The 27,900-nt window shown below is 40.1% G+C and overlaps 1 protein-coding gene across 1 annotated transcript in view; it reads left to right on the plus strand.

The window, feature by feature from the left end:
* Positions 1-27,900, plus strand: part of MOCOS (molybdenum cofactor sulfurase) — a 219,387-nt gene that overhangs the window by 183,565 nt on the left and 7,922 nt on the right. Inside the window, exons 8-13 of the mRNA XM_010583594.1 lie at positions 1,198-1,644; positions 9,430-9,592; positions 16,548-16,629; positions 20,870-20,994; positions 21,613-21,718; positions 25,651-25,777. Coding sequence (XP_010581896.1) covers positions 1,198-1,644; positions 9,430-9,592; positions 16,548-16,629; positions 20,870-20,994; positions 21,613-21,718; positions 25,651-25,777 — 1,050 coding nt within the window. The remainder of the gene's footprint in view (positions 1-1,197; positions 1,645-9,429; positions 9,593-16,547; positions 16,630-20,869; positions 20,995-21,612; positions 21,719-25,650; positions 25,778-27,900) is intronic.

Here is a 27,900-nt window from a genome sequence, read left to right on the forward strand (position 1 = left end):
TTTTGCAAATGTTGCTTCTGCTCTATTGTCAAGGATAAAAACTACATCACGCTGCATTAAAATATTTGCTACTATATTGCATGCTTTGACATAGAGGGATTTTTTTATTTCTCCTTGCATAAATGGCATCTGTGTTCATTGAACTGTGACACTTCTTGCTTAAAAAAGCCCTCATGTAAATAAACTATTCACGCTTCCATTTTTATGTAACAGAAATGTGTAAATAAATGAAATGCTGAGGGAAAAAAAGAAACAGCTGCTGCACTTAGAGGAATAAGGGTGCTGATTTAGGACACCGGTGAGCTGATATTAGATGGATGAGCAGTGGGGTCTCTAGCTTATCTCACTGGAGGCGAGTGGCAGCATTCACTGACCCACTTACGCAAGGAGAAACTTCTGCTCTAAGGAAGAGTTTTCCAGAAAGTGCTGTGTGAAAGGTGTATCAAATAGAAGGGTATCTACATGGAGGTCACTATTAGGGTATCTGAGGGATTTTTCAACAAAAAATTTTCACTAGTGGAAACCTGTGTTCTTCAAAGGAGGAAGTGCTGGGAGGAAGGCTAGCTCCCTCCATCCTGAAAGCGATGAGTTGACTGGAGCAGCAAGACAGATTTATTGCGTATCTCAATGACAAGGGAAGTCACTTTGGATGTTGGAGCTCTAGATTCAAGTCTCTGCTTTGCTAACATCCCAGACCAGTTCTCAGCTGTATAGCTATCCATTGGAGTATTTAACACGAGCCATGAACAAACCTCTGATGGTATAAAATGGAACTGTTCTGACAGCAAATATCAAGCAAACTGCCCCAGAAAAATCAGCAGTCTCAATGGTTTGTTCACTTATTTGAATGTAATATCCCGGTTTAAATCCCAGTGAACTATGCAGATGAGACCGGAATATGCCTGGAGACTGCCCTAGCTAACAGGCCATCCTGGGACATACAACCTTTTTGTGATTCTTGACAAGTTTTTGAGAAATCTCTCTTGCCGTAAGGTAGAATAGGACAAGCATCTCAAAACGATTTTCTTCCCAGTTTGAGTAAGTAATAAGATAGTTGGGATTTTTTTCTCCATTTTTTTCTTGTATTCATGAGTTAACTTTGTATTTTTTAAAACAGTTTTTCAGGTTAGAATTAAGAGGGAAATAAAACAAAGTCTGTCATAATATCTCTCTGGTTTTCTTCCTATTTCAAACTAGGCTGGCCATGTCTGTGGAGATGATATAGACCTGGTTGATGGACGTCCCACTGGTTCTGTGAGAATATCCTTTGGCTACATGTCTTCTTTTGAAGATGCACAGTCTTTTTTGAAATTCATCATAGCCACCAGACTCTCCAAATCGGACACTGAGATTCCCTTCCAGTCATCTTCTACAAAGCTGATGACGGAGTCTGTCCCAGATGACCACCCTTCCTTTAACAGTGCAGATAAATTGTCTCCTATACCGCACATCTCGGACACAGAACTTGGGAATAATTTGTCGGCAACAAAGACAACTGTCAACTGGCAGCCACCAGAAGCTGAAGTGGAAAGCATAAGGTCAGCTGTTTCTGAGACTGCAGTACCAACGTATAGAAGAGGTGGCAAGCCCATCACTGTCACCAACATTTACCTCTACCCAATCAAATCCTGCTCTGCATTTGAGGTATGCGCTTTGAATCAAACATTCATCTCAACGTTGTGTTTTTCCTTACCCCTGTCGGACATGTCAACCAGGAATAGCATGTGCATGAGATATTAGGAGGCAGTGTGTAGGTACCCATATTTCCTTTTCTCCGATTTCTAGGATACCCACTTTTCCTTTTCTCCAATTTCTAGGATCAAGTCCTGCGTGCTAAGGTACTTTGAAGGATTTTCAATTAGGCTGAAGTTACAGGATGCAAATATGTTTTCTGCTCTCCCCTCCCCTCCAACAGACAAATCTGCACATAATATGCAGTCTTGGAGAAAATAGTTGGATTTACAAAACTTGACTAAAATATAATCAAGTAATTAGTATGCTTTTACAGAATGACATGTGATGGACTTGTAGGCAATGATGGGTAGGCAGCAATTGAGAAATAACTTGATTAACATGTTATAATTGAGAGGAAGCTGATTTACATTACAAAGAAATGTTATCATTAAAAATACATTTGCAACAGAAATATGACATTTAAGTGTTGCTGCACTATTTGAAAGTTCACTCTTTGAAGATTTTAATTGCTTTTTTACCAAGTTAATAATATCGTCACCTTAGCTGTGACTTTTTTTTTTAAATAATGCATGATGAAATAGGTGTATGGCCCACACATGACCTAGAATGTGACTCTGCTTAGTACCATACTGGGAAGTGATTAAATGAATGTCAATAACTGTATAACTTTCCCTATGAAAACTTATTGGTATAGGTCACTGTCTCACATCTGAGTGAAAATTGGGGTCAAATCCAGTGACAAATCACCTGCATTTAAAATATGGCTTCTCAGCTGATTTGATCATGATTTATCTTTTTTTTTCTTAATGCAAAAAGAGGCTGGGGAATTAAGGCAAACACTGTTAAATGATCGACAAAACATCTGTATTTTTAAATTTGTTTTGGCTTATGATGTCGTTGATTCACAGGCACAATCTTGAGCATTAGATGAGACCTGAGCAAACAATTTCCACCCCTTATTAGCCTCCCGCTAAATCAAACTGTTTAGAAAATCAAAGTAATCCCACATTTCACATGAAAATGTTTTAACCTTTGTTTAAGTCTTGCATTTATTATAGCCGTATTACAGAAGCCCACTACAGAAGCTGCTGAAATATGTTGTAGCAGTATTCAGGCCCCTTTGGGGTTAAGTTCTATTTTTAACGTGCAGGCTGGTGTTGTGAGATACGCACCGCAACATTCAGTGCTAGGAAGGCTTTGAAGTGATTGTGCCCAGGAACAGGTAAGACGTACCTTAGCATGAAAGAAAGCTTATGTTTCCCTACAAGCTGAACCAGGTTTCTTCTCTTCGAGCTCTGTGAGGGGAAATGACTCTAGGTGATAAATTCATATAAACCTGGTACTCCCTGGCAGACAGATGTAATTTTAGATGGAGGGGGAAAATCCCCATGCCTCATGCATACTTCTTGTGCCAGGTGTGTGTTAATGGCGTGAAAACAGGGTTCCTCTTACCCCAACTTACCTCTCTAAAGTTATATATTATTCTGTAAGCAGTGAGAGATTGATACCTACTAATTCATTTTATCATAAAATAGGCATCTGCAGTAGGAAAAATTAATTGCTCCTGGATATTTCTGTCTCTTTCCATTGACTACAAGAGGAGTCCAAGGCAACTTGGATTACACAGCTAACCCTAGCTGATTTGAGTAATTTAAAAATAGATATTAAAACTGCAGCTACATTATGAGGTTTAGTTTTGCATGCCTAGTCATTTTTGAAGTCTGTTTTGATAGTTTTTGATAACAAAGCATCAGCCACATTAGAACCCAGTAAGCTAAGCACTGACAGAGCCTGTACTGCCAAAGACTAATTTACAATTAAGCATATATTGGATTTAGTATATGGTATTGGAAGGGACTGGAAGTTCACTATAAATAGCATTTAGTTCTTCTCCTCCTCTTCTAAAAGAACATTTTTTGTGCATTTCCACTTAGTTCATAGAAAATACACAAGTACATGTGAAAGAACAGTGGACGTTGACCTAATAGATACGCTGACAAAGGTCTTTCAATGCATAAGGAGAGCAGGCCAGGAGATGAAGTCAAAGGAGTATTTTGATTTTCACAATTTTCTACACTGAAGTAAATCCCCAAAGAAAATGTGTGTGCTTTTGTGACCTTCTTCCTGTCCACCAGGCATTCTTCATTTTTTTCTTCCCAGAAGTCTGAGTGGCACTTCTAGACCTGTCGTACATTTATAACCAGCCTGTGAAAGGTCTGTCAGTCTCACTGTCTGCCTATAGAAGAGGTAAAAATGGCAATTTACAGCCCACTATTTGTTATGAGCTTTAGAACTCAGTTAATCCCGTTCTAAATCAGGCAGTGGCTTGGTCTCTTCCCGATGGGTAAGCGTAGAACAGAAAGCCATTGCTGCCAGAACCCACACCATCACTAACTGCAGAGTGCACTAACCTCCACAAAGCTACGTATGTCATTTCTGCAACCTTGGCCTGTATCAACTTGAAATAGGAAAATAACCCATGCTGCACTGGAGTTTGAAGCAAGACATCCTAGAGAAACCTTACCACAATTAAATGGAATCAAATCCTGAAAATCATTTTGCCTTCTAAAATATTGATTATACCAGCTTTATCATGAAAAGTCTGAATGCTGTAAAAAGTTACACCTTTGCCATTCTCCTAGTGGTCTTTGTCATAGAGACTTCACACTTAACATTATATTATCCCTTTACTTTAGTAAACTCATGGTCTTCTGAAGTAATAATCATGTAGCTTGTAGTTTCCTTGGTCTTCGGTTAGAATCCAAGAACTGAAATTCAGTTTCATGTTTTAAATCTAAAATACCTTTAGATGCTTTGTAGTTGTTGGAAGTCTAGAAAAGTATTTTCCCAATTAAAAATTTGATCTCCATTTTTAGCAGTTATAGGGTAGCTCTAAGCTAGCTGATCTGAAAAGGTGAAAGTGGTTTAGATACTGGGCAGCAATAAATTCACTCATCTTGTGATACTTGGACACTTGAGATCAGAATCTCACAGATTTGTAAGTTCAAGTGCAGGCCTCCAGCTGGTATGGGAGGTCAGATGTTTAGCATGTGTAGTAAATAGGCTTTATTGTAAGTACATGATTGCTTGCATTTGCCTAAAATAATATGTGCAGTGGAAAATTCCAGCTAACTGTGTGTGCAGGACCCAGCCCATCTGCCAGTGAAATCTGCCCGCTGACTTACTGGTTGCAGGATAGATGACTTGATTAGCGGCAGGAGGACAAACTCGATGAGGATGCGAATACAAACTCACAGCTGTTTAATCTCCTCTTTAGAGTCACATAATCTCCTCCTCTCCTAAACTCTGATTTCTCTGTTCTATTCTAAGTGGTTTAGTATGGGAGGTGCTTGACCTCCAGAGAAAATAAGAGTGCAGAGTGCTTTGGCAGCTGGGGGGATAAAGCTTGGCATGAAGATCATCAGCAGGTCAGTTAGTTCCTACAGTGTTTTATAAAGTGTTCCTTGCCATCGGACGGTCTCTGTTCAGTGTTGTGCCGTGGGTTTTGTACACATGGCGCAGGAAGCTGAGGGCAGAATATTCTAACTCAACTTCTTAAATGCGCTTTCTTTTCCCTACAATTATTTTATTTAATGGGGACAGGCAGAGAAGAGGAGTAACCTCCATCCCAGACCACTTTTTTCTTCTTTTCCAACATAAAAACAAGTTTTAAACATCCATTTTTAAACACGAACATCTCTCATGTCAATGAATTTTGCATAATTACATAATGCAATGTGCCCAGTGAAAAAGGTTAGGACTTTAAACATTAATAACTTTATTATTCTTGCAGTAGATTTCAGAGTATAAAAATTGCATCTCAACACAGAAGACAAATTAGCTTTTAATTTAAAATACAATGCAAATTCCTAGCGATCAGTGGATAAATTATACGTAAGACCACTAACAATTTTAAATTTGCATAATTTAAAACCTATTCAGTGATTCCTTTAATGTGTTCAAAAATTGTGTTAGCCCTCATGATGACATTACTGTGAGCTATGGAGAAATGCAGCCTAAAATATTTTAAAGAAAATTCTGAAAAAAACAAACCCATGTTTTCGCAATGGATATTTTTACTTTACAGTAGGAAAAATGGACTAAAGCAGGTAGGACAATACCATGTATTGGCTGTACTATGCAATAAGCCTCACTTATGACAGGTAGAGAAGACCTTATGTTGGATGATTAGCCCACCTGCCATGCTGGGAATGAAGGTGTATGCTAACACCTATCAGTAAAATCATGGTGTCCCTGCTTTCTTTCTGTCCTCACCTCCTAATTTCTCTCAGTAGTCAGAGATGGTCAGACAACTTCAGGGAATCAAGTTAGGAGCTACGTAACGCAGTATTGCTTACTGCCATGTATGCTAACCTGTTCTATTTTACTTTGCGGTAAGCTTCATTGGTTGCTTTACTTCACTGTATTGGTTGCCTGAATATAGGTATTTAGTGACATTCGAGTGCCCTGCCTGACCTCCTGCTGCTGGACTACGGGGATGTGGATCGTCTTTGCAGCCTGTGTCGTATCTGCTAGCCTTGGGCAGGCATGTCAGACATAATCCGAGGGAGCCAAATTGAACCACTCTTCTCAAGTCTCAGATGAAAGCAGAGCAGGCAGACTTTGCTTGAACTGCTCTGTTCTGTTGCTTGTAATTATTTAACAATCCCTTCAGCCTCTTTGAAATAATGGCAGGAGACGGTCTGCACAGGTTGCGAGCCCAAGTACTAAGAATAGAAATGTGTATGTTCTCCCGTGCTCGTCTCCAGTATCAGTATTAGCGACAAACTAGCTCTGTCCAAGGCAGGGTACACAGTTATTTTGTTGTTGCAACTTTATTTATTGGGGTCCTAGCAACACGGGCAATACAGTAAAAGTTGACAAGTGGAGAGGAAGGAGGGCACTTGACGGTGTGGGGGGGACATCCATGGGAGGACAGGGACTCACTGTAGGGCACATGTATATCTGACTCTTACTACAATGGCAAACACCCAGAGGAAGGGGAAAAATGGGCTGAGGACCTATAGTAGTGTGCTGCATCTCGGAGTGGAGCATGGAGTTAGTTGCCATTATTTTGGATCTGCCAGAGCTATTTTGAATGGAAGGTGTTGATTATTTCCAGATATCTGCTACCTAGTTAGCTGGGCTTCCCCCACAATGCCTATCAGCATGTAAGAATTAGCTGAAGCTCTGATTAAGGAGAGAATGTTTTGTTTTGCTCATAAAACCTCTTGCCTTCAGTGCAGGGTAAGCAAACACTTAAGCTATTTCCTGAATAAGATTGCTGTCCTGAAATGGAACCAAAACAACTGAACGTTACAATAGGCAGCGAGGAATCTTTGTGCTCTTTTTCTCTTTTTCTGCTCTTTTAGTTTATTCTGCTCTTTATATCTCGCAAATCCTGTAAAGATCTGTTGGATCCATGGGAGGATATATAACTAATTAGTGATCTTCTGTTTTGGCAGGAAAATTTGTTAGCAGGAAATTCTCGCAGCTCTCAGATGATCACCAGCTTTTCAAATGGATTTTGTAATCTAATTATACAGGATAACCAAAAAAATACTGGCTTCTCCAAAGAATAATTTCCAGCAAGAACAAAAGTCTGTTCTTCAGCTGATATTGCAGTCTTTGGGCTATGATTCCTCTCCTAAAAAGACAGGGCAAAGGTTCACATCATTTAGGTGCTGACAGTTTGAGGTGCTTGCACAATGTAGTTTCAGATGACACTGTCAGACCTAAAGTTTCCATTTTTGACTGAATTTTTCATCCATGCTCACTTAGAAAACTGCTAAAGAATATTATAAATAAAGTAGGTTGATAAAATACATTTCTTCACTTCAAAATTTTTCCATGTATTTTCTGTATTCAGTACAATTGATAGCACTGTGGCCAAATTATTCAGAGTTCAGCTTTAATGCTTTAAGTTTTCAGTTCCAGAGTGCTTGCCCTCAGCTTTCTCTAGTCAGGCCGTTGGTGTCAATCTACTGCTGCAGGCTCCTAGAAAACCTGGAAAAGTTAATAAGAATGGGATATTGTGGGTTCTGTGGGGTTTTGGATAGAGCACAAGCTAAACAAAAATGTGATTTTTAATTAATCTAACCAGGGCTTCCAGCCATGCTTTTCTTCAGAGCATCAGGCTGTGCTTGATATATATTTTTCTCAGTACTTCTTGCTAAAGTCTTTTGCCAGTTAATTTGTGTGAGGTGCACTAAGCTTTTCTAGAAGAATTCAACAAAGTTCAGCTGTAGTTAACTTTTCTCCATATTCAACTGTGACTAGAAAGCATATATGAGCTGAAGCAATATGTTTAAATGCCCAGCTTTATGTTAAAAGAATGGTATTAATATTTTAACATTCTGAAGGAGAAAGCAGTTATTAATATCGCCCAAAGGCATTACTAGAATTGCTCTCTTTTTGGATTTCAAGATTACCATCTGTGTAGCATCAGTAACAGATGTTCTTTTCACCAGAAAAATGTACATGAAAGCAAGGACAATATGCTTGTATAGACTATTGGATGTAAAGAGTGTTATGGAAGTAATGGAAGAATGGATAGCAAAGAAGACAATGTGTTTTGTTGTAAGGGGATCTGGAGAAACTATTATGCTCCTAGCTAAACCAGAAGCCTTGGTGGTGGAGGTTTTCTCGAATAGATTCATGATAAAGTGGTTCCAGTTTTATGAAAAATAAGTTTTGTCAGAATTTTTAATTTCACGTTTTTCTTGCTTTTGGTTTTGCGCTAGTTCATACAACTCTGTCAAGGTTTAACCCCAGCCAGCAACTAAGCACCACGTAGCCACTCGCTCACTTTGCCCCCAGTAGGATGGGGGAGAGAATCGGAAAAAAAAAAGGAAAACTTGTGGGTTGAGATAAAGACAGTTTAATAGGAAAGAAAGGAAGCAAATAATAATGATGATAATAACAATAATAAAATGACAGTAATAATCATAAAAGAATTGAAATATACAAAACAAGTGATGCACAATGCAATTGCTCATCACTTGCCGACGAATGCCCAGTCAGTTCCAAGCAGTGATCCCCCCAGGCCAACTCCTCCCATTTTATATACTGGGCATAATGTCACATGGTGTGCAATACCCCTTTGGCCAGTTTGGGTCAGCTGTCCTGGCTGTGTCCTGTCCCAGTTTCTTGTGCCCCTCCAGCCTTCTTGCTGGTTGGGCATGAGAAGCTGAAAAATCCCTGACTTGGCATAAACACTACTTAGCAATGACTAAAAACATCAGTGTGTTATCAACATTCTTCTCATATTAAATCCAAAACATAGCACTATACCAGCTACTAGAAAGAGAATTAACTCTATCCCAGCTGAAACCAGGACAAACTCCCATGAAATGTCCATGCTTTGTAAATTAAAAGAAAATCGCTGGGGGAAGATCCTATAAATGGCTGAGTATAAAACTGAAAACAGTTCTCCAAGTGTTTCAGAGATTGTTTATTCTATTCTTACAGCTCTGTGAAATCAAAGTGTATGATAATATGTAACAAATTATAGTAACTTCATTTTGTTTTGTCAGCTTTGTGCAGTGATATCTTTATCTTTGATTTGCAATTAGGGCTTCTCTTATTAAAGGCTGACATTGGCGTGCACAAGTTTTCCTGATTTCAAAGAATTTCATTAATGGTTTCTTTTCCCTCACTTTTCTTTTCAGCGTGAATCTATTAATGCAGCTAACATTTTCTAAACCTTTGTATCCCCTCCTGATGCTTTCCCAGGTTACAGAATGGCCAGTAGGAAACCAGGGTTTGCTGTATGACCGAAACTGGATGGTTGTAAACCAGAATGGAGTCTGCATGACTCAGAAGCAGGAGCCAAGATTGTGTCTTGTAAATCCCTCAATTGATCTGAAGCAAAAAATTATGGTCATTCAGGCAGAAGGTTAGTAAACAATATCCATTTCTCCCCTTGATTATTGGCGTCAAACTTCTGGGCAGAGACACCTGCATGCATTTCGCGTCCCAGGGTTGGAGTGACTCAGGTTCATGGATTTCCTGTGTCAGAATTAAGGTGAAACACCACCAGGGGAGTTCAAACAACAATCAACATTTGTTCAGCCAAGCTAACCTTGACCAAGTACAAGTGAACTTATCAATATGAGCCTTACATCATGTCATTAAGCCGCTGTTTGAAAGGAGAAGGGAGGTATAGAAAAAGAAACAGAAAAAGGGACATGAAACTATGTCAGTAAACTGTACAACACATGCTAATCATACGTAAGCCTTGCTTATTTGGGGATCAATTCAGAGAAGAAAATAAGGAGACCCCTCTTGTTGGGTCAGGAGGTTCAAAGCAGACCCCCTTGCTTTCTAGACTCCTTCTCAGATTGGAGCCCAGAGGCGGCTGGATCCACTCCTAGTCCTAGACTTGGTCAATGGTTTATGTTTAAAAAGATGAGGTCTAGGGACTGTGGAAAAAAGAGGGGAGGGGGAGAGAGAAGGAAAGGATTTCACCAGTCCTGGGTCCAGTGTTGGTCCAGCCAGTCTAGAGATCCAGTTCTGGAGGGCACACCGAGAGCTTGTCCTCCATTCTTTTATACCTAGAGGGTCCCCCCCGTAGGTGGGGATTTGCCATCATTGAGCAAGCGCAGTGTGAGCTCAGGAATGTTCCAGAATGAGTCGGTGGTCTCGACATGCACAGTTCACATTCCTGGGATTCTCTGGAAATGGGTCAGTGGGCTTGGGCGGTCATTGAGGAGTTGCTTCTCTCTCCCTGCAGGCATGACCACTATCTGGCCTTTCCCTCAGGCACGTACGTTGCACTTCTTCTCATGGTCACTTAAGAAAAGGAATTTTGGCTTTGGAGAAGCGCAGTCCCACCCTCCAGGGGACCCTCTTCTCCAGCCACATTTTCCTGTTCACACAACTCCAGCGCTTTTACAGAGGCCACCTTCTCCACCGAAGTTCTTTAATGAATATTTGAGCCATTGGCTATAATTTCTCAGAGCATCACGATGCACCCACCAAACGACTGAATGCTGTGTGTGTGTACTGACTTCAGGGACAAAATCTGCTAAAGAGCTGTGGGCAAAGAAAGCCCAGGCTGTAATATACAGCCCTGGGTAGTTTCCTAGCTTGTTGTTGGGATGGGCAGAGAGTAGACAGTGACTCCCTATGTGCAATCATAGAGTGGATGCTCCAGGAAAGAGTAATGAACTGACAGATGTGGAAATTTACTGACTAGTGTATCTCTCCACATCATGAAGTCCACCAGCCTAAAAGGACTGTTAATGCAGCAAAGGTAAAGGAATAGGAGGAGTCTAACATCAAACACCCTGGCCAAAGACTTTCCCATTTTATAGCTCTCCTCCTCCTTCCAGCTGTGGGATTAGAGGGGTAGAGCCTTCAGTGGAAATTAGCATGGATTAAAATAAGGACCAGACATTTAGCTCAGTTAAATACTTGCACTAGCAGGCAAATATTTCATGATGTTTGGGCTTCTTTGGATTCATCAAAACCCTTTTTATTCTCTACTGAGGGGAAAAAAAAAAGAAAAAAGACTTATCTAAGTATTACAGAAAGCCCTTTGCTACTTGGGGGTGCAAATTATTTATTTTGCTAACAGTGCTGTTAGCACTGAACGCTGGAACAGGTTTGTATTCCACAAGTCATTATTAATGCCGAGTTTGCATGTGTGTGAACGGCACTCATCATCTCCCTGGGGTCTAACATTTACTCAGCCTGTATGTCTTAACCATTAATAATATATGTGCCCACATTTTCAGCAGCTAGAGCAAAATGGGGGAACCTATATTCAGATTTTTCACCCTTTATTAGAAATCCATGAGTGGATCTGTAACTACAGTCTCCTTTCTGCTTGTACATTACAGTTGTCCTCTCCATCTGTCTGAGCACTCCCCATAAAATTAAGTCTGACCAGTTGATGTCTTTTGTGTGAAATAGGTTTGTGAAATGTACATTTGGGTACTTCTACTAGTTTTGTGTGATTTTGTGTGTGTGTCTCAGATCCCAAACACAATCTAGTCTCCTCTTAGGGATTCCAGACTGGCTCATTGGCACAAACGCTGCTATTTTCCGCTCTTCCCTCTATAATCTTTCTTTGAAAAGGTATTGTTAATACAGTTCAATTCTATGTGGAGCACCTTGCACCTCAAATTTTTGTAGTACAGTTGCATAGACAGCCTTCTCTCACAACTTTTAGATTACCAAGTGCTTCAGAACTAATTATTTCTAGAAATTCAGTTCCTTACTATCTCTCTTCCTTTCTGCTCGTACCTCTTGCTTGCAGACACAGTGTGAAGTCTTGTCCAAACTTTCTCCATTTATCCTTCACATTTTCAGAGGTTCAGCTCTGTTGAGCCTTCCGATTGCTTCATTCTGCTCTTCTGAGTACGTTCCTCACTTTTTTCTTTGCTAGTACGACATTGTTCAGACAAGTGCATATCCATTAGTATGTTTGCCTGTCAATAATACCTGCACTGACGTACTTCAGGGAGTCAGGAAGAAGTTTTCTCAGACAAAAATGACAGTCAAGGCACCCATTTCTCACTGAGATTTACAATCTCTTGCCATAGTTAGGGCCAGGGTGAAATTCACCTTTAAATCCTACATTTTACTTTGTGTCATTTCTGGAGTTTTCACTGTCATTCACCTTCCTTCTGATGAAAGTGGGAACCATTTCTACCCAGAAGTGATTGACCAAGTCTATGGATCACTTTTCTGCCCCAAAGCAATCAGATCAGATCTCCAGCGTGCTCTAACAGAAACACGGTTGGCATTTATTTATAACCTGCTTTGGTACACCCAGCGTGTAAGAGTCGAGTCATTTTATTCTTTGTATAATGATTCTAGGTACCAATAATCCTAGCCCATAAAGTGGTCTGGGCCCTCTTTTTATAATAGTCCTGCTACTTTTCACTCTCATGGTGTTCTTGCAACCTGTGGTGCTTTTTTAATGCTCGACAGTGAGATAGTGGCTCTTATTTTCTTGGGGAGACTATTCCAGAGCTTACTGCTCATAAGATAGCACAGTGATGGGAACACATAAGAACCAGCAGGGTAAGACTGAGCAGATAAATCTGTAAGAAGTTGTTACAATATTTATTCTGTTCTCTTTCCTCTTACCTGCAGTCTAAATGCATGATTTGTTTGTTGGTGTTAAATTTTTAAATTTTTCTTTTATCCTTTCACATACACAGGTCATTGTTGTATCTCCCGCTTAAATCATTTCATGGCAGACAAATTTAATTTAGTAAGCTGACTCTTTCCTTGAAAGTCCCACGTTAATCACTGTTGCTTTTGTCAGCACTCTTGCCAGCCTGTCGGTAGTTTGTTGCTAATTTGGGACCTGAACCTGAGTGCCGCATGTGTAGCCAGAGCAGCGATCAGCGTGGTGAGGAGCAGTAGACCTCTGATGAACCGGGCTGCAGCTCAAAGCCTTCAACCGGCCTGTGTCGGTGGCTAACGTTATTTCAGATTTGTAACACTTAGCCTGCTGATTACAGCCACCTCCAGGTCTCTTCAGCTTTGTGAGTTATTTCTCCCACTGGCTGCCTCCCACACAAACTGCCTTTCCTCAGCCACGGTAGCGTGCATCTTCCCAAGCTGGGTTTTGTTTCTCCAACTCCCCTCTCCTCCCCCTGCCCTCACAGTCCCGCTCCTCTGCGAGGAGGCTGTAACCGCTCGGCTTTCTCTACCGGTTTCTCTGCTATCATCCGCGCTTTTCTCGTTGTGAGAGCAGGCTGGGGCAATGATCTCCATCTAGAGCGCGCTTTGCTGTCTGGAGTTGTCTCTCTCCAACAGAGAGAGCCTAAGGCGACTCTGCTGCTGGATCAGGTGCCTCTGGTAAGTGCCTAAAGCCGAGTGGGGCGAATCCGACCTAGCTGAAGTGTGCGGCGTTTTTGAAGAACATTCTGCTGTTACACTATTTGATTACGGTGAAGACTTTATCTGTGCCGCTTTTAAAGCATAATAAGTCTCTTCTCTCTCCCCCTCCAGGCACGTGCTTTCCTCTCCCTCTAGAACTTTTCATTAGTGGAAAATTTGTTTATGGCTATTTTATTTCAATATGGTTTAATATTCTCTGTCTTCTCTGTCCAACAAAATAAAATTGTCAGCGTGATTCAGTGTGACAGTAACTACTTTAATACCTTTTGCTGAGTCCTCCGTGTGCTGAGACACCACTTCAGGTTCTTTCTTTAACCCCTGCATGTTGGGTGTCTCCGTAGCCCGTCTAACAACCAGCCTTGGGTGGGCAGACCTGCTGTCTGACTGACCCAGCCCTGCGATCCTGCCACCGCTGTGGGTAGCAAGGACATGAGACTGGAGGTCTAGACAAGGCCAAAACTGCTTGAAGGCTTAGGATCTTTCCCTGGCTTGCCTGCAAAATTAGTTGCCTTGCATGGCAGCTGGGGAGCTCCAGGTATTGCCCTGATCCCTGAGGACGGGGGTAAGTGAGAGCAGAGGGAGAGGAAGGGCTTGTGCTTGGTCTCTCGCTGGCTCTACTTTCCTTCGGGAGGGGGAGTAGGATTTTGATTTTGAGAAACTGCATTTATTAATGTTGTCAGAATTATTTTCTTAGGCTATGTGGTTGTTAATGGGCATTTCCTATTCTTTTTGACGTGAAGAGTGTAATGAACCCTTGCTATCACAGGACCCACTTTGAGAAAATCAGTGTAACTCTGAATAAGCCCCCATGGAGAAAAACAACTTCTTGTATATCAACTGAGGCAGTTAATGGTTAGGCTCCCAGCACCTTAAAGGTGGGCAGGAGCAAGTGCCTTTATTTCTAGAAGCTGTATTACTTGAGCGGGAATCAAGGGAAATCTTGTTGTCCTGCTCCATTAAATACATGGGGGCACAGATTACACTGGGTTTGTTCCTGACCTACACAAAAGTCAGCCAGACAGAGTTTGGCTGAGAATACATTTCTGTAGAAGACTAATTTCTGTCTTTCCATTTTAGCTAACAGTCAGCGTTACTCTGGCAAGTTGGGCATTGGTTTGCCACTGCACGGAGGGAGAAATTTTGAGTCTTGTGAAGACCCTTTAAAATACTGGAGTAGAATGATGCTCACAAAACTAAGCAAATAATTACACTTTATGGAGTTTATTGTGCCTTCAAATAGTCATGTGTTACTGCCAGTAAAAATAATGGGAATTAAGTGCATACACTGATGAAAGAATATACATGAATAGTTTATATTTCAGTCTATTGAAATAACAGACCTCTGATTTTTCTCATTGACTGAAAATAGGAACTATAAAGACAAGAATTTTTTTTTTATATTAATACTGTGAGCACATCTGTGAATTTTATTATCAAGCAAATGACCATGGAGAATGACAGCTTTTACATTTTAGTAACTGGCAATATTCTGCTTTATTTTTTTGCCTTAAGATAGAATAAAATTGTAATTAACAATGTTTAACTGACCTAAACATCACTGTAAAATGTGTATTGTTCAATAAAAATGTGATACACTTGCTGGTGTATAAAAGCAGGGCTTTTTAAAGCCCTGAGACTATTTTAAGAAATTCTGTGAGTATGCCTTGCTTAGAAAGTATTCTTAAAAGGTATAACAGCTAAGGATGCATACAGGACGAAACCTTTTGAACTCTTCTTTTCCAGAAGGAATGATGCTAATGTTTAATTGTTTCAAAGTACAAGAGCATTACATTAGTTCTAGTCTGTAAGATGGTAACATTGGCTTCTTTTTCAGGTGGTTGCAAGTGAGTTCAATGCATTTATTACATGTTTTATTTTCCAAAGTGAACCTAGCTTTTCCCCCTCTGTCTTCACTTCTGAAGTATACTAACATCATTAACTGAAAAAGGAGTAGATGACTTTCTGTTTCGTAAACTGTGCATGAAACAGAGCTGATAGTTGGGATATAGTGAGTCTGAACTACATTTCATTACTCTTCAGAAGAGAATAAAACAATTTGATTTCACAATATCATAGAGCTGGAAGAGCTTGAGTCTTACTCATACTACAATAATATAAACAGGAAGTTAGTGAGTGAAATCAAAATGTGCTGTTATAAAGCTGGGATATGGGAGATCAGTCTTTGCTGGTATATATTGCAGTATAATGGAAAAGAGTTGGATTTATTGCAGCTGCAAAGTAAAACCCTTTGTCATTTAAGATTATTGCTTTCAATTAACAGAAAGCAAAATAGTACAGCTTTTCTTTTCGCTTCTAGTAAACCACAGTAGCCTTTCCATCTCTTTGGCTAATCCTGTTCAAGATAAGAAAACTATGGAAGAAGTCGTTAACATAGATCATTACCAGCGATTCCTCATCTGGGTTAAACTTAGAGATGGATGGATGGGAATAATTCTCTCATTAGTCATTTCCATACATTTTATCTTTAAATTATCGTAGTTTTATGATACATTACATTTCTTTACTTGAACAGCCTGTGCTTATTTTTTATCTTTCCCCCCCTCCACCTTTCACCTTTCAGATCACTCCATCCCACCACTCCAAAAAAACCCAACCCGACAGTGATTAACCTCATCTCCTGATCCGCTAGAGGGGCCACAACAGTGATAAACTCATCCTTTCAACAGAAACCATGACTGAGGCAGTAATTCTGTGCCAGTTTCGTTGCCCGAGATACACAGAGAATGAAGTCACTCAAAGCTGAAATTGTATATTCCTTAATGTGCTTTGGGTACCAAGGTCATCTGCAGCCTTTGCTCTTTGCATTATCATTTGGAGCCACCTGCAGGCAGAGAATATAATTCTAGCAAAAAGAAAGAATTTTTGTCAGGTTATTTGGGATGCTGCTGTGATTGTGAACAGGTGCAAAAAGAGCCTATGATTCTGCATAAATGTTTTCTTTAAATATGGTTTGCTCTCTGCCCATCTAGGTATGGAACCAATATCTGTATCACTAGAAGAAAATCCTGGAAAAGAGGCTGTGATCTGTGAGAGTAAAGTCTGTTCACACAGGTGAGTGAGAGCAGAGAGGAATCAAAGCTGAAACTCACTGTAATGACACTCAGGACATGATCGCATGGACACGCAGGGGCAGAAGTCCTTAAAAAAAGAGGGGGAGGATGGAAAACAATGAATGACTTAGTGGACCAGGAGAAGACAGATTTAGATAGGTAGTTTGGCATGCCCAGCATGTCTGGTAGAAAACAGTAAAAAATAATAAAAATGAAAAAGCGGGGGGAAGGACGGTACAAGAGACTGTGATGACTTGGCACTCACTTGAATAAGGGAGATCTTTTTTTTTACTTGCTCCAAGGATGAGAAAAGGGAAGGGTGTCCCCAGTTACTTCCAAATGCCAACTGGGGGTCTCAGCAGGACTGGAATTCAGTTCCTTCATTTGACAGTAATGGTGCTGGCAGCTTTGCTGATTTCATGCTGCGCAGATTCAAAATCGCTAGAATCTGCTGAAGTTATAAACAGCTTTCTGTATTTACAACCCTTTTTAATTTTGTTTTGACCACCTATGTTGATCAGTGTCCCCTTAACAATCTTGGGAAGATTGCAGGTGAGTGTGTGAAATAACATTACCTCTAATCAAGACACATACCACTTCAGTAAAATATAACATTATGAATAAATTAATTTCCTATCAGTGAACTTAAGTGTTTATCCATCATATTTTCTAAGTACTTCCCAGTCTCATTAAGTTTTCTGAGTGGCAGTGTATCAAGTACCTTCCTAAAGTACATTTGCATTATCTACTATGTTTCTTTTCACCAAGTCTCTTGGTAAGTCCAACTAAAAGACCCAGTTACAGATTTATGTCTTCTTTTAACCAAGGTATACTAATTCTTCGTAGCCATCTACATTTGCTTCTCTGAGGGTAACACATAAACAAACCAGCAGAAGACGTGGCCATTTTCCCCACGGAGCCATACAGGAAATCATCTTCTCCTTCTTTTCTACTAGCTATTCAGATGATAAAGAGGATCTTTTCCTCAGAAGTGTATTTTCCTCAGGTAGTGGAATTCACCCAAGAGTCATTTGTTTTATCCATCTGTCCCACTTCCCTTAGTGTTGACTCATCCTTAGCCTCCACATGGTTAGCCCATCTATTACAGGCTGTAAAATAGCCTAGGTTGTCTTTCTCTCTGTGTGCATATAATTTGCTGCCATACTATTTATTGTAGCTTGTCTTTCATGTCACTGACTGTGTCATTTTTAATGTATGAAATAGGAAATTTTCATGGGAAACTGCTTAGTTTCCCATGAAAAAGGACAGAATGGCAAAGAAAGGGGAGATGCAAGACAAATTGCATGGAGTGGACTGTGATCAGCAAATAAACAAGGCAGAAAGTAAGGGAGAATGAGTGGACAACATTGATGAGGCTCTGAAACTGCTCAGAGATCCAACAGCACTTCATGCCAGGTTCCTGTGTTTCAGCAGGGGAGCCTGCAGGGCCAAAAAATGAGAAATAGGAGCAAAACAGTGCTTTGCAGTAGGACAGGAGGTGATTTGTGGTCTGGGGTCTTTTCTGCAGTGTCTGAGGTGAGCAGTGGGACCAAAAGTCTTTGTTAAAAGGCTTTTATTCAGAAGAAACCCCTACTGAAGGCATTTTCCGCTTATTGATTCTGCTTTATGATGCTGTGATTTCATCCAGTTCTGTTGGCCTAGGTGGTTATTCTGAATTTACACTGAGACAGCTGAGAAAAGCACATGATGTAGAATCTGCAATCAGTCACGTGAGGAAGTTTAATTTCACAGCATCCATGAAAGTTTAATGAGCCCAAGTTTTCCTTGTGAAACAATTCATCAGTGTTAGCCTTCATCTCAGCAGGGGTTGTCCATCAGCATGTGCTGCTCACGTCGGAGGGACATGGCTTTCTAGTGTAATATCTAACAGTGGACAGACGCAAGGAGAAGCTAGTGATGTTAAGGTTATTGATGTTGTAGAAGACCCTAAATGCTCAAGGTTAGCGTGTTACTGAAATAGGCAGGGACACAGCCTCCTCTTTGACAGGCCACAATATCAAAGAGATCAAGAGAAGGATATCAGTGGTAGAAGAAGACAAAGGTGTAGCTAAAACCAAGGTGAACTGAGCCTGTTGTGCGTAAATCTATGTATTATATCCCTTGGGATCAATATTCAGACTTCAGCTGTCCTTGTTTCTTGTTCTATAAATTACCTAGCTAGAGGGACCAGCTGTAATGCACTGAAGCTAAAAGACATAATAGGAAGATGAGTGAGGGACTCAAGGCAAACAGCGAGTGAACCTAAGAGAACCAGGCCCTCCTTTATAAATTGCCTGACATGTGCCAAATGAAATGTAATGCTGACAGATGTAAAGTAATACTCCACAAAAATAAACACAAGCAGAAAATAAGTAGAATTGAGCTACAACAGAAGGACTTTGAAACAGACCTTGAAGAGATGATGGTACTTGCTCAGAAAATGGTCTGATGATAAGGGGAAGCAATTTGAAAACACAGGAGTCTTGGAATACAAAAACTACACTGTGACATTTGATGAAATACTAAGAATGCTGCCTGTCTCTAACTCAGCCACTGTGACTCAAAATAGTAAGCAAATAAAAAAGTGGACAAAATTTTGTTCTGATTTATGCAGTATTAAGTCCCAGCAGGCTACTGGAGGCAGTTGGCTCCGGAGAGAATTTAAATACCCCTAGCACCTCTGTTTGGGTGGGAAAAAATACTGGGGGAACTTGTATCACCTGTACTGTTACCATGGAAGATTCATGCCTTCTCGTTAGCAGCCTTCTCCCTAATGCAGTGACCAGCAAGGACATGAGAACCGCTCAGCTCAGACTATGAAATCTCACGTGGAGACTCACCTTTTGGCCTCTTGCCACAGTGCCTGCATCTCATAGTACCAGAGATTCATTTCGTTTCTAGGACATCACTGGCTAGATGTTGGCATCCGTCCAGTCTCAGGGTGGGGAGAGGGACACAGAGCTGTACCACAATCAAAATTCGGAACAAGCGCTGAAGAGCTGCCTAATCCCTGCAGGATTATAAAATCCCTTTGATTTCACTTGTCCTGGCTTTCTACCTGTGTAACTCAGTTGAACCTACAAAGCATTTCGTGAAGCCAGGCTGCTTCCTCTGTCAGTCCTAGGGCTAAGCATCATTTGCATCATCTTTTGCTGTGAGGAGCTGTTTTGTTGTTTCACAGAGCAAACGATTTCCATGCAGATCAGCTTCTTTGGCTGGGTAGGACAACAAGGTGAGCCTAGGACCACTGCTACTTCACTTTCCTTGCTACAAGAATCCTGCCTGGATGGGCATGAGAATTTGCATTCCTCTTACCTGTTTATGCCATTTTAAAGTTAAGTGTCAGTCAAATCTCCTTTTGTAGTCAATAGAGTTAAACACTCCCAGAGAGCCATCCCATCCTGAGGTCTAATATGGATGGGAACTATTTACTTCTTTCCGTTATCTGTGAGGGGAACCCAGACAACAAACTTAAACCAGATGCCTACTTTTGAAAAGTTTTACACTAAGATTACTCAGGGCTGAGGAATCAAACGGCAAATAGGATCACTTCCCGGTGCTCCAATCTGTGCCCCTCCTGAACTGAGAGAGGTGATCTCAAAAGCCCTCTAGGAGAGATTACATCCAGGTAAAGAAGGCAAATCTATTGCCAGCCTTGCATAACTCACTAGACAATTTACTAGCAATGGAAATCATCTTTAGATAGAGAGATATTTGGGCTCTGCTAGTGAGGCCATGTTATAATGTGGAATGTCTGCAATAACAGGAATTAAATTATGGAATTAACATCATTGTACCTGGTGGGATCATTACAAATTACATACAGTGTGGCACAGTGGGGCAATCTTAAATTCAACTCAGATTAGTCCTCTTTGTTTTAGTAAAAAGCACAGACCAGAAAGTAACTTTTTCATAATACTGTATTGCAATATTATAATATGGGCTACCAGTTACTGTACTTCAGAGTCACTGTCTTGAGCATTATGATTATTTAGTCCTTTATTCCACAGTAATTTTCTGTATAAAACTAAATTAGATCTCATGAATGTTAACTTCAAGAGTAACAGAGTAAAGTTGAGGAAATGGGGAGACAAAATTATGCAGAATTTTGCAACAGACAATACAGATTCTGTATTTTGTATTGAAACAAGCAGAATAAACATCTTAGTAATTTGTCTTCAGTTTTGCAAATTAATGTTTGGGCAATCAAATTTTGTTAAGTCCCTCTTTTCTCATAATAGGGTAAAAACATATGACTGTGGAGAAAGAATTGCTGGCTGGTTCTCTATGTTTCTTGGTCGTCCATGTCGCTTGATAAGACAAAGTTCGGATATGAAAAAGAAGTCGCATCAGAAAAATATCAAAGGTATGTTCTCGTTCTTAAAAATATTTGTGATTCCTCACTTAGTAAACATCAGGCTCATGGTCTTCATGCTGAGTATAAAACTACCCTCATAAAGGATGAAAGAGTCATCCAATATTGATCTAATAGGTTTCAAAGAGTACAGATATACCCAAACTGTGTTTGTGGTGCCCTTCTACTTCTTACTTTTGGTGAAAATGTACAGATACACCAGTCTGGTGGGTGGAGGTGTCATCATGACCATGATTTTGTCTGGAAACTCAATGATCATTTTGAAAACTGATCATGAAATATCTAGAAACAAAGTATTTATTCTTAGATTAAATTTCATTATAAAAAGGATCAAATTGAAAGAGCATCGAAAATCCATAGATATTGCTCTTGTAAATTGTTTCACAAATTTGGTAAAATCTCAGCTCTGTCTCGGTTTCTAAATGCATTACATCATTATCATTTACAGGTTTGAGGGGATTCTTGGAATCTTTCCTTAGTGCCTGGAGCCAAATGAATAATTTTTTAACGAGAATGAATAAGAGGTCAAAGGAAAGATGAGGTGAAATTACTAGTATAATCTTCCTGATTTTTAACGATCACTTTAGAGTGTTGGATTGATTTTTTTAGGTCTAGCGTCTGCTGCAAACATCTCACTCTCTCTTGTGAATGAAGCACAATACCTCCTGATAAATGTAGCAAGCATTCTGCAGCTGAAAGAACATATTTCTGCAAGGTAAGATCCTTCTGTCTCCAAATGTCTCTCAGCGGTCTTGGATTCCAGAATCTTGCCATAAGTTGCCAATATAACTGTTTTATCTGGAAATTTAGAGATAGTTACTTTTCAATGTTCAACAAATATATAGGTACTAAACTGCTATAATTACTCATTCCTGTATGACTTCTGAGAATTTGGATTAAAAGCTTGAACATAGTCTGTCTGCCAGTCATCTTTAGGAAAACTTAAACAAAATTGTTGTCAAATGATTTGGTGGCAGGAGATTATTGGGAGCCAGCCAACTTCTATTTGTGGGAAGAACAAGAACAATTAGGTTTTCTCAACATAAATAATCTGGCAGATGAAAATACAAAATCTTGCTACTCACTGAACTATTTCTTCCCTATGGGAAGGATTAAGATTTAGAGCAAACATTCACAACAGAAATATTTTAAAACTACTTGCAGGACTGGATTAATTTCATTTCTTAATTGAATTTGGCTTTACTTGTACAAAAGTGGGAGATAGAAGCAGCAAATGAAACATTGAGCTAGCCCAGAGTTCAAAGATAAGGAACACATTACCAACACAATAGAAAGTTGTTGTTTCTTGAATATAACTAGGACAGGCTCAAATTCCACAGAAAATCTGCCCTCAAGGCCTCCATCATAGCTGTGCATCCCACAGCCCCGGCATTTGTCTGAGCCCCCTTTTGCTGTCTCACCAAACTTCCCAGGCTCTGCTTGGAGTCATCTTCTCTCCTGTTAGTCACCCACCAAACATGCCCCCTGCACTGAAATTCCTGATTTGAGTAGAGGAGGGAGAGAGAGATGTAGGAGGATACGTATATGGCTTCAGGATTTAAAATCACTGACTGAATGAAGCATCACTATACAGACCACTGGAGCTTGCATCGCCTGAGGGTTTCTTTCTTTAGGAGAAGACAGTTGGGCAATTTTAGGATATCATGGCAGTGCTCTCCTGCGAAAAATGCGTGGAAAAGGTTTGTATCAGTCCATCTCTCAGCCATTTTGACTACCCTTTCTCAGTGATAGTTAATGCCTTCTTTTGAGGCTTGACTGGCTGGGTTACATCTCCTTGGGAGAACAACACTTGCAGGCGTCCCTTACTCAGACTAGGCTTTTTCCGTGGTGACACTCAGTGAGGAACCTTCCAGACATGGGATCTGAGTGCAAAGAAGAAGAGTAAGGCTCCACAGGGAGCAGCAAGTGAGGCTGAGGGAGGACAGGGAACTTTGGTAAAACATGCAATGTCAGATGATACACTGATTTTACACCTAATATCTTCCAGTACAACTAGGCTTGTAATCATCTTTTCTTCATGGGAAACCACTTGTGACTGGAGCTGCCATGGTGCCTGAGAAGCATCTTGTTTCCCACTCTGTAGCACAAGTTGGAAAACTCCTCCCTATTTTGCCATGCAGTGCTTTCTCAGGGTGCTCAGGAAAGGAATTCAGCATAGATATACAGCGTCCTCATTCTGCACTGGTACTAAACCATGGTGCGTGAACTTTCCAAATACTGAACTGCACAAGGTACTTTCAAGAATCTGCGCATATGGCCCTTTATTAAATGTTTTTCTTTTTTAGAAAGTATTACTTAGCTTCTTGGCATGTGGGTTTGGTTTTGTTTAATGGAAACCTGCTAAGATTTATAAAACAATTTCAATCTTCAATTGAGTTTTAATTTCTCTTTGTTTGTATCTTCTGTAAGTAAAAATTAATCTTCCAGTTTGCACTTGGCTTTTGGGAGGTGATCTAAAACAGAATCAGCAATTTAACTAAAAATCAGAATGTAACATACTGTTGGAGAGCTACATGTACATGGAGACATCTGTCTTTCTTGTTGCCATTACAGGTTACCTCCATTAAAGTCCCCATGGCCTGGCCTTATGCTCAAATGTTCTTATTAGAAATACACCCCTGAAGATGCAAATATTCATTTTCAAGTTTGTCTGTTAAATAAATGCGTTCTGCATTGCAGGGTCCACTATCATGAAGAGTCCAAAGTACCTAGCCCGGCTTTGGCAAATTACACAGATTTTCACAACAGATCCTTGCTGAGATTTGCAGGATGAAGGTGCCTGTCACTCCATCCAACCAATGCATGTTTTGAGGGAGGGGAAATAATGGGAATTTACTCAGATACATGCTGCCAAGTAGTTAGAAGCAGTTCTGAGGACTGGGGATAGGTGCAGGAGAGGCGAGGTATTTTGGAGGTGAGCCTGAGCAGGTTGAAGGCAGAGACTAGGAGTAGGGGCATTGTAGTCTTTGAGGATCAGCACCAAGGGATAAAATGGTAGAAACTCAAATAAGTTTTCAGCAGCTGGCTCAGAAAGCCACAGGCCCAGCTCTGAGGTTACCGGGGCTTTTGATGCCCCACTGGTACCGGCTGGGGTGGCAGTCACTTACGTGTCACAAAATGCGTTCAAAACTAGAGGCCACACAGCACCCGAGCTCCAAGAGCCCACAGCAAACCTAGGAAGAACAACAGCATAAGTGAACCTGTTCATGACTAACTGCTATTTTTCTCCTTGTCTGAGAGCAGTCAAGTGAAACTGAGCATCAGCATAGTCTACACCTTCTGTTGGCTCCCATCTCCCGCAATTGTTACAGATTGTGTCTCAGCCATGGGATTGCTTGTGGGATCTCGAGGGAAAACCTGTAGCCTTTCAGCTTCCCATCCCACTTTCTACCCCCCAGGCTGCTGGAGCCCTTGTGAACAGCCAGGGCTTGGTGGAGCTGGGCTTGTGTGGTTTGACTGAAAATCTGCCCAGGCAGTTTATCCTTATGCGCATTTGTCTGCTAAAGAAGATCATCCAGACTATTTTAAATAAAATCAAGTTCTTCTTTTCATCTAGCAGGCCTCTTCTGCCCAGACTGCTTGATGTGAACAGTTTTCCCTGTACTTTGATTTTGCATGTTTTTCTTCATTTTAATTAAAACACATTTTAAACTGTATGTCCTCACTTTTTTAAAAATATTTTTTTTTCCAGACAGAAACTTCTCTCTTCACTACTTACCCAGGTTTCTGCCTTTGCTGTAGAGTGTCATATCCCAAAGTTGTCAGACCACAACTGATGGATTATCAAAAATTGTTCATGTCCGTAATGGCTGATGCAAAAAATAGATGCTCTTCCCCACTAACAATGGCAGTGAGACAACTCTCTTGCAAATTTTAGGGCTGTCTTTTTTTCTCGTATTGGTCAGGTTCTCCTTTAGAAGAGTGAAGAATGACAATTCAAAGGTGCAGCCAGATTTCTGATATTTGTATGCAGTTTGCTGCTCTGCCTGCCTTATATATGTCCTCCGCACTGACACAAATCTACACTCTGGCAGTTCAAATGCTTGTAAAGAGGTGGAGACATCGCCACACAGAGATTAATTTTTTCAAAACACCTATCATTTGGTGCAATCTGCTGCATCCCGAAGGCAAATAATAATAATACGAGGAATACATTCTCTCATAAAATGCCTTTACTGGCCTTTTTCACCTTCAGCATGAGCTGGTTTTCTCCCTTTTGCCATTGCAGCATCTGCAGAATATGTTTCTATTTGCCTTCTTTTTAAAAGCATTTAATGAGCCAAGTGATTGCTAACTCAAAAGATCTTTTCATTTGTTACCATTAGCCTTACATATGATACCTAATGAGGAATTTTCTCATATGCATTGTTCACAGTCGCCTGTCGACATGCTTTCGTACCTACAGTTCCAGGTTACACCTCTGAAGAAACAACCTAGAGGATTACAAATTGTAGTTAAATACCTTGTTCCATTTTCATAGCCTTTGTAATAAAACTTGGTCCAGGTTATTCTGGAGAAACATTTGCTGAATCATATTAGCCACTAGATTCTTACAGCACAAACATATAGTGCAGAACTAGTTAATAAACCTTAGTTTTCTTTTTCTCTGTCAACTCTGTGAGACAGATTGGAAGAGCCATTGGAAATAGAGGAATTAATCCGACGTTTCCGTGCCAACATTGTCATCAGTGCACCTGAGTCCTTTGAAGAGGAAGAGTGGGCTGAGATTTCAATAGGTGCTCTGCGATTCCAGGTGCGAACTCATCTCTCTTGTCCTAGTCCCAGTCTATCACAAAGTATTTTGACCCCTGGAGAGAGGGCAATTTTTGCAAGCCTTTGACTGGAACATGGGCAGCACAGTTTGTGCAGATGAAATTTATGAGGTGTGTAAAAAAAAAAAAAACAAACCCCATGCTGTGACCTGTGGCAAACATGCTTCAATATAATTGAAAGGTTTTGACATATTTCCCCACACCCTTTTTTAAAATTTCATAATTCACAACATTTCCCACCTCTGTCCAACTGAGCAGAATAATAATCACTGTTTTGAGGCAGAGTTTACAGCAAACATTTAGCCAGCATGTCACGAGAGAATACTGGTTGCTGTTAACCATAATAGTCCAAATGTAACCTTGCTTGATTGCTGCACATCAAGCAACTGATTGCCAAAAGACTGGACACGAATACAAGTGAACAATCACTGTCTATTGCCCTCTGTTGTATACATTTCATCCTAATCTCCATTCAAGACATGTTTCTAAGTCTAGCCTGGTAGGGGTTTTTCATATGTTATGCTTTGTATCATACGTAACAACATAATCTGCTTTGTACTGTAAGGAAAATGCTGAAGAGTCAGACTTTGTTGGCAAATGCATTTTTTGAGAAAAACTTCCAACAAAGGATCCATAAAGAAGCTACACTTGAAACCTAAGGGAATGATGCACACATGTATTACATGTTCTGTTGGATTTGTCTGGTTCTTAGTTATGAAATATGTATTTGAAAATGCATTTCCTAGGATGTGAAAGTGGATTATTCATTGTTTTCTTAGGGATGATAATGAAGGTGTGAATAACAGAAGTGCTAAGGTCAAATCTAGCAGCTGTGATAGACTTTGCTCCTATTTCTTTCTAGTCAGCATACTGTAAGAAATGGAAAGGCCATTTTTTCAGTAAGGGTGGAAAATATGGCTTATCTGCTCTCTTCTTAGGTGTACTTTGATCAGTAAGCTGTAATATGAGCTACAGAAAACTGAGGAAAAATTTCTTTAGGTGGGAGATGAGGAATACAAAGGACAAAATCCTTGGTGTGTAGCTTGTTGGAGGCTGGAGTTGCGCTAGGGAACTCAGCCCAGGATCCTGTTGTGGAAGATACTGTAAAACTACAAAATAAAAAGGTATTTGTGTTTCTGGCATTGAAATACTTTAGGATTGCAAGCTGAAAATAGAAAGGCTTATGCAACTTGCATTGTCTTTTCCAGTCTCTGCTAGGTCCTTATTCAAATACTGATGTAGTAACAGTAGAAATTATGTTAATGGTGCTTGATGCCAGGAAAATGGTAGAAGCAGCTGTTGAACAAAGCAAAGCAGGGAAAAATGTTTCCTTCTCTGTCTTGTTTTCTTGTTCTTTCAATAAAATATTAAAGCTGTGGAAAATCATCTTCTGAAAAAAAGCTGAGCTAATTGTATAGGTTTGATGATTACGCTGAAGAGTTGTACAAGCAGTTCTAGATGTATCTAGAAAAAAATTAAATAACACTTCAGCTCAGCATGTAAAAATGTTTGCGGTGTAAGGTTTAATTATTTGCCCTATTTGAAATTTATGACACATTTTACAAACGTAGAATGTATATATTGGCATACTGTAAGAACAGTTAGTTTCTATAACGTACAGCTTTGCTACAGTTAGGGGTGCAATATTAAGTAAAATGGCAATATGTCTTCCTTCTTCATTTTAATGCTTTAAGAAGAAATTTGTGGCAAGGTTTTTTTCCCTAAAAAGGCACCGTAGTTCAAAAAACAATTAACTTTAAGATCCATGCGCTGTATTACATATGATGTTAGACTAGAGGATCTCTTTATTCCTTCTGATTATGTAAACTTGTGAAAAGTCACATTTTGCATTCTGATTATCTACGAGTGCCATGCATATAAGAAAGACATTGTGCATTTCAGCTGCACTGAAACAATATAAAACAAACCCAAGAAAATCCTCCTGGGGTTAAATCCTGAGGCGCTGGCTTAATTTTGTATTCAGTTCTCTTTTGGGCATGTAGCCCTGCCAGCCCGTAGATGAAGTGAAGCCATCAGGAAATACAAATATGTAAATGTTCAGTATTTCTCAGATGCTGTCTCTGGGAAAGTTTTCCTTAAAAAA

This window comes from Haliaeetus leucocephalus, unplaced genomic scaffold (genome assembly GCF_000737465.1).
Source record: "Haliaeetus leucocephalus isolate CR32 unplaced genomic scaffold, Haliaeetus_leucocephalus-4.0 Scaffold915, whole genome shotgun sequence".
NCBI lineage: Eukaryota > Metazoa > Chordata > Aves > Accipitriformes > Accipitridae > Haliaeetus > Haliaeetus leucocephalus.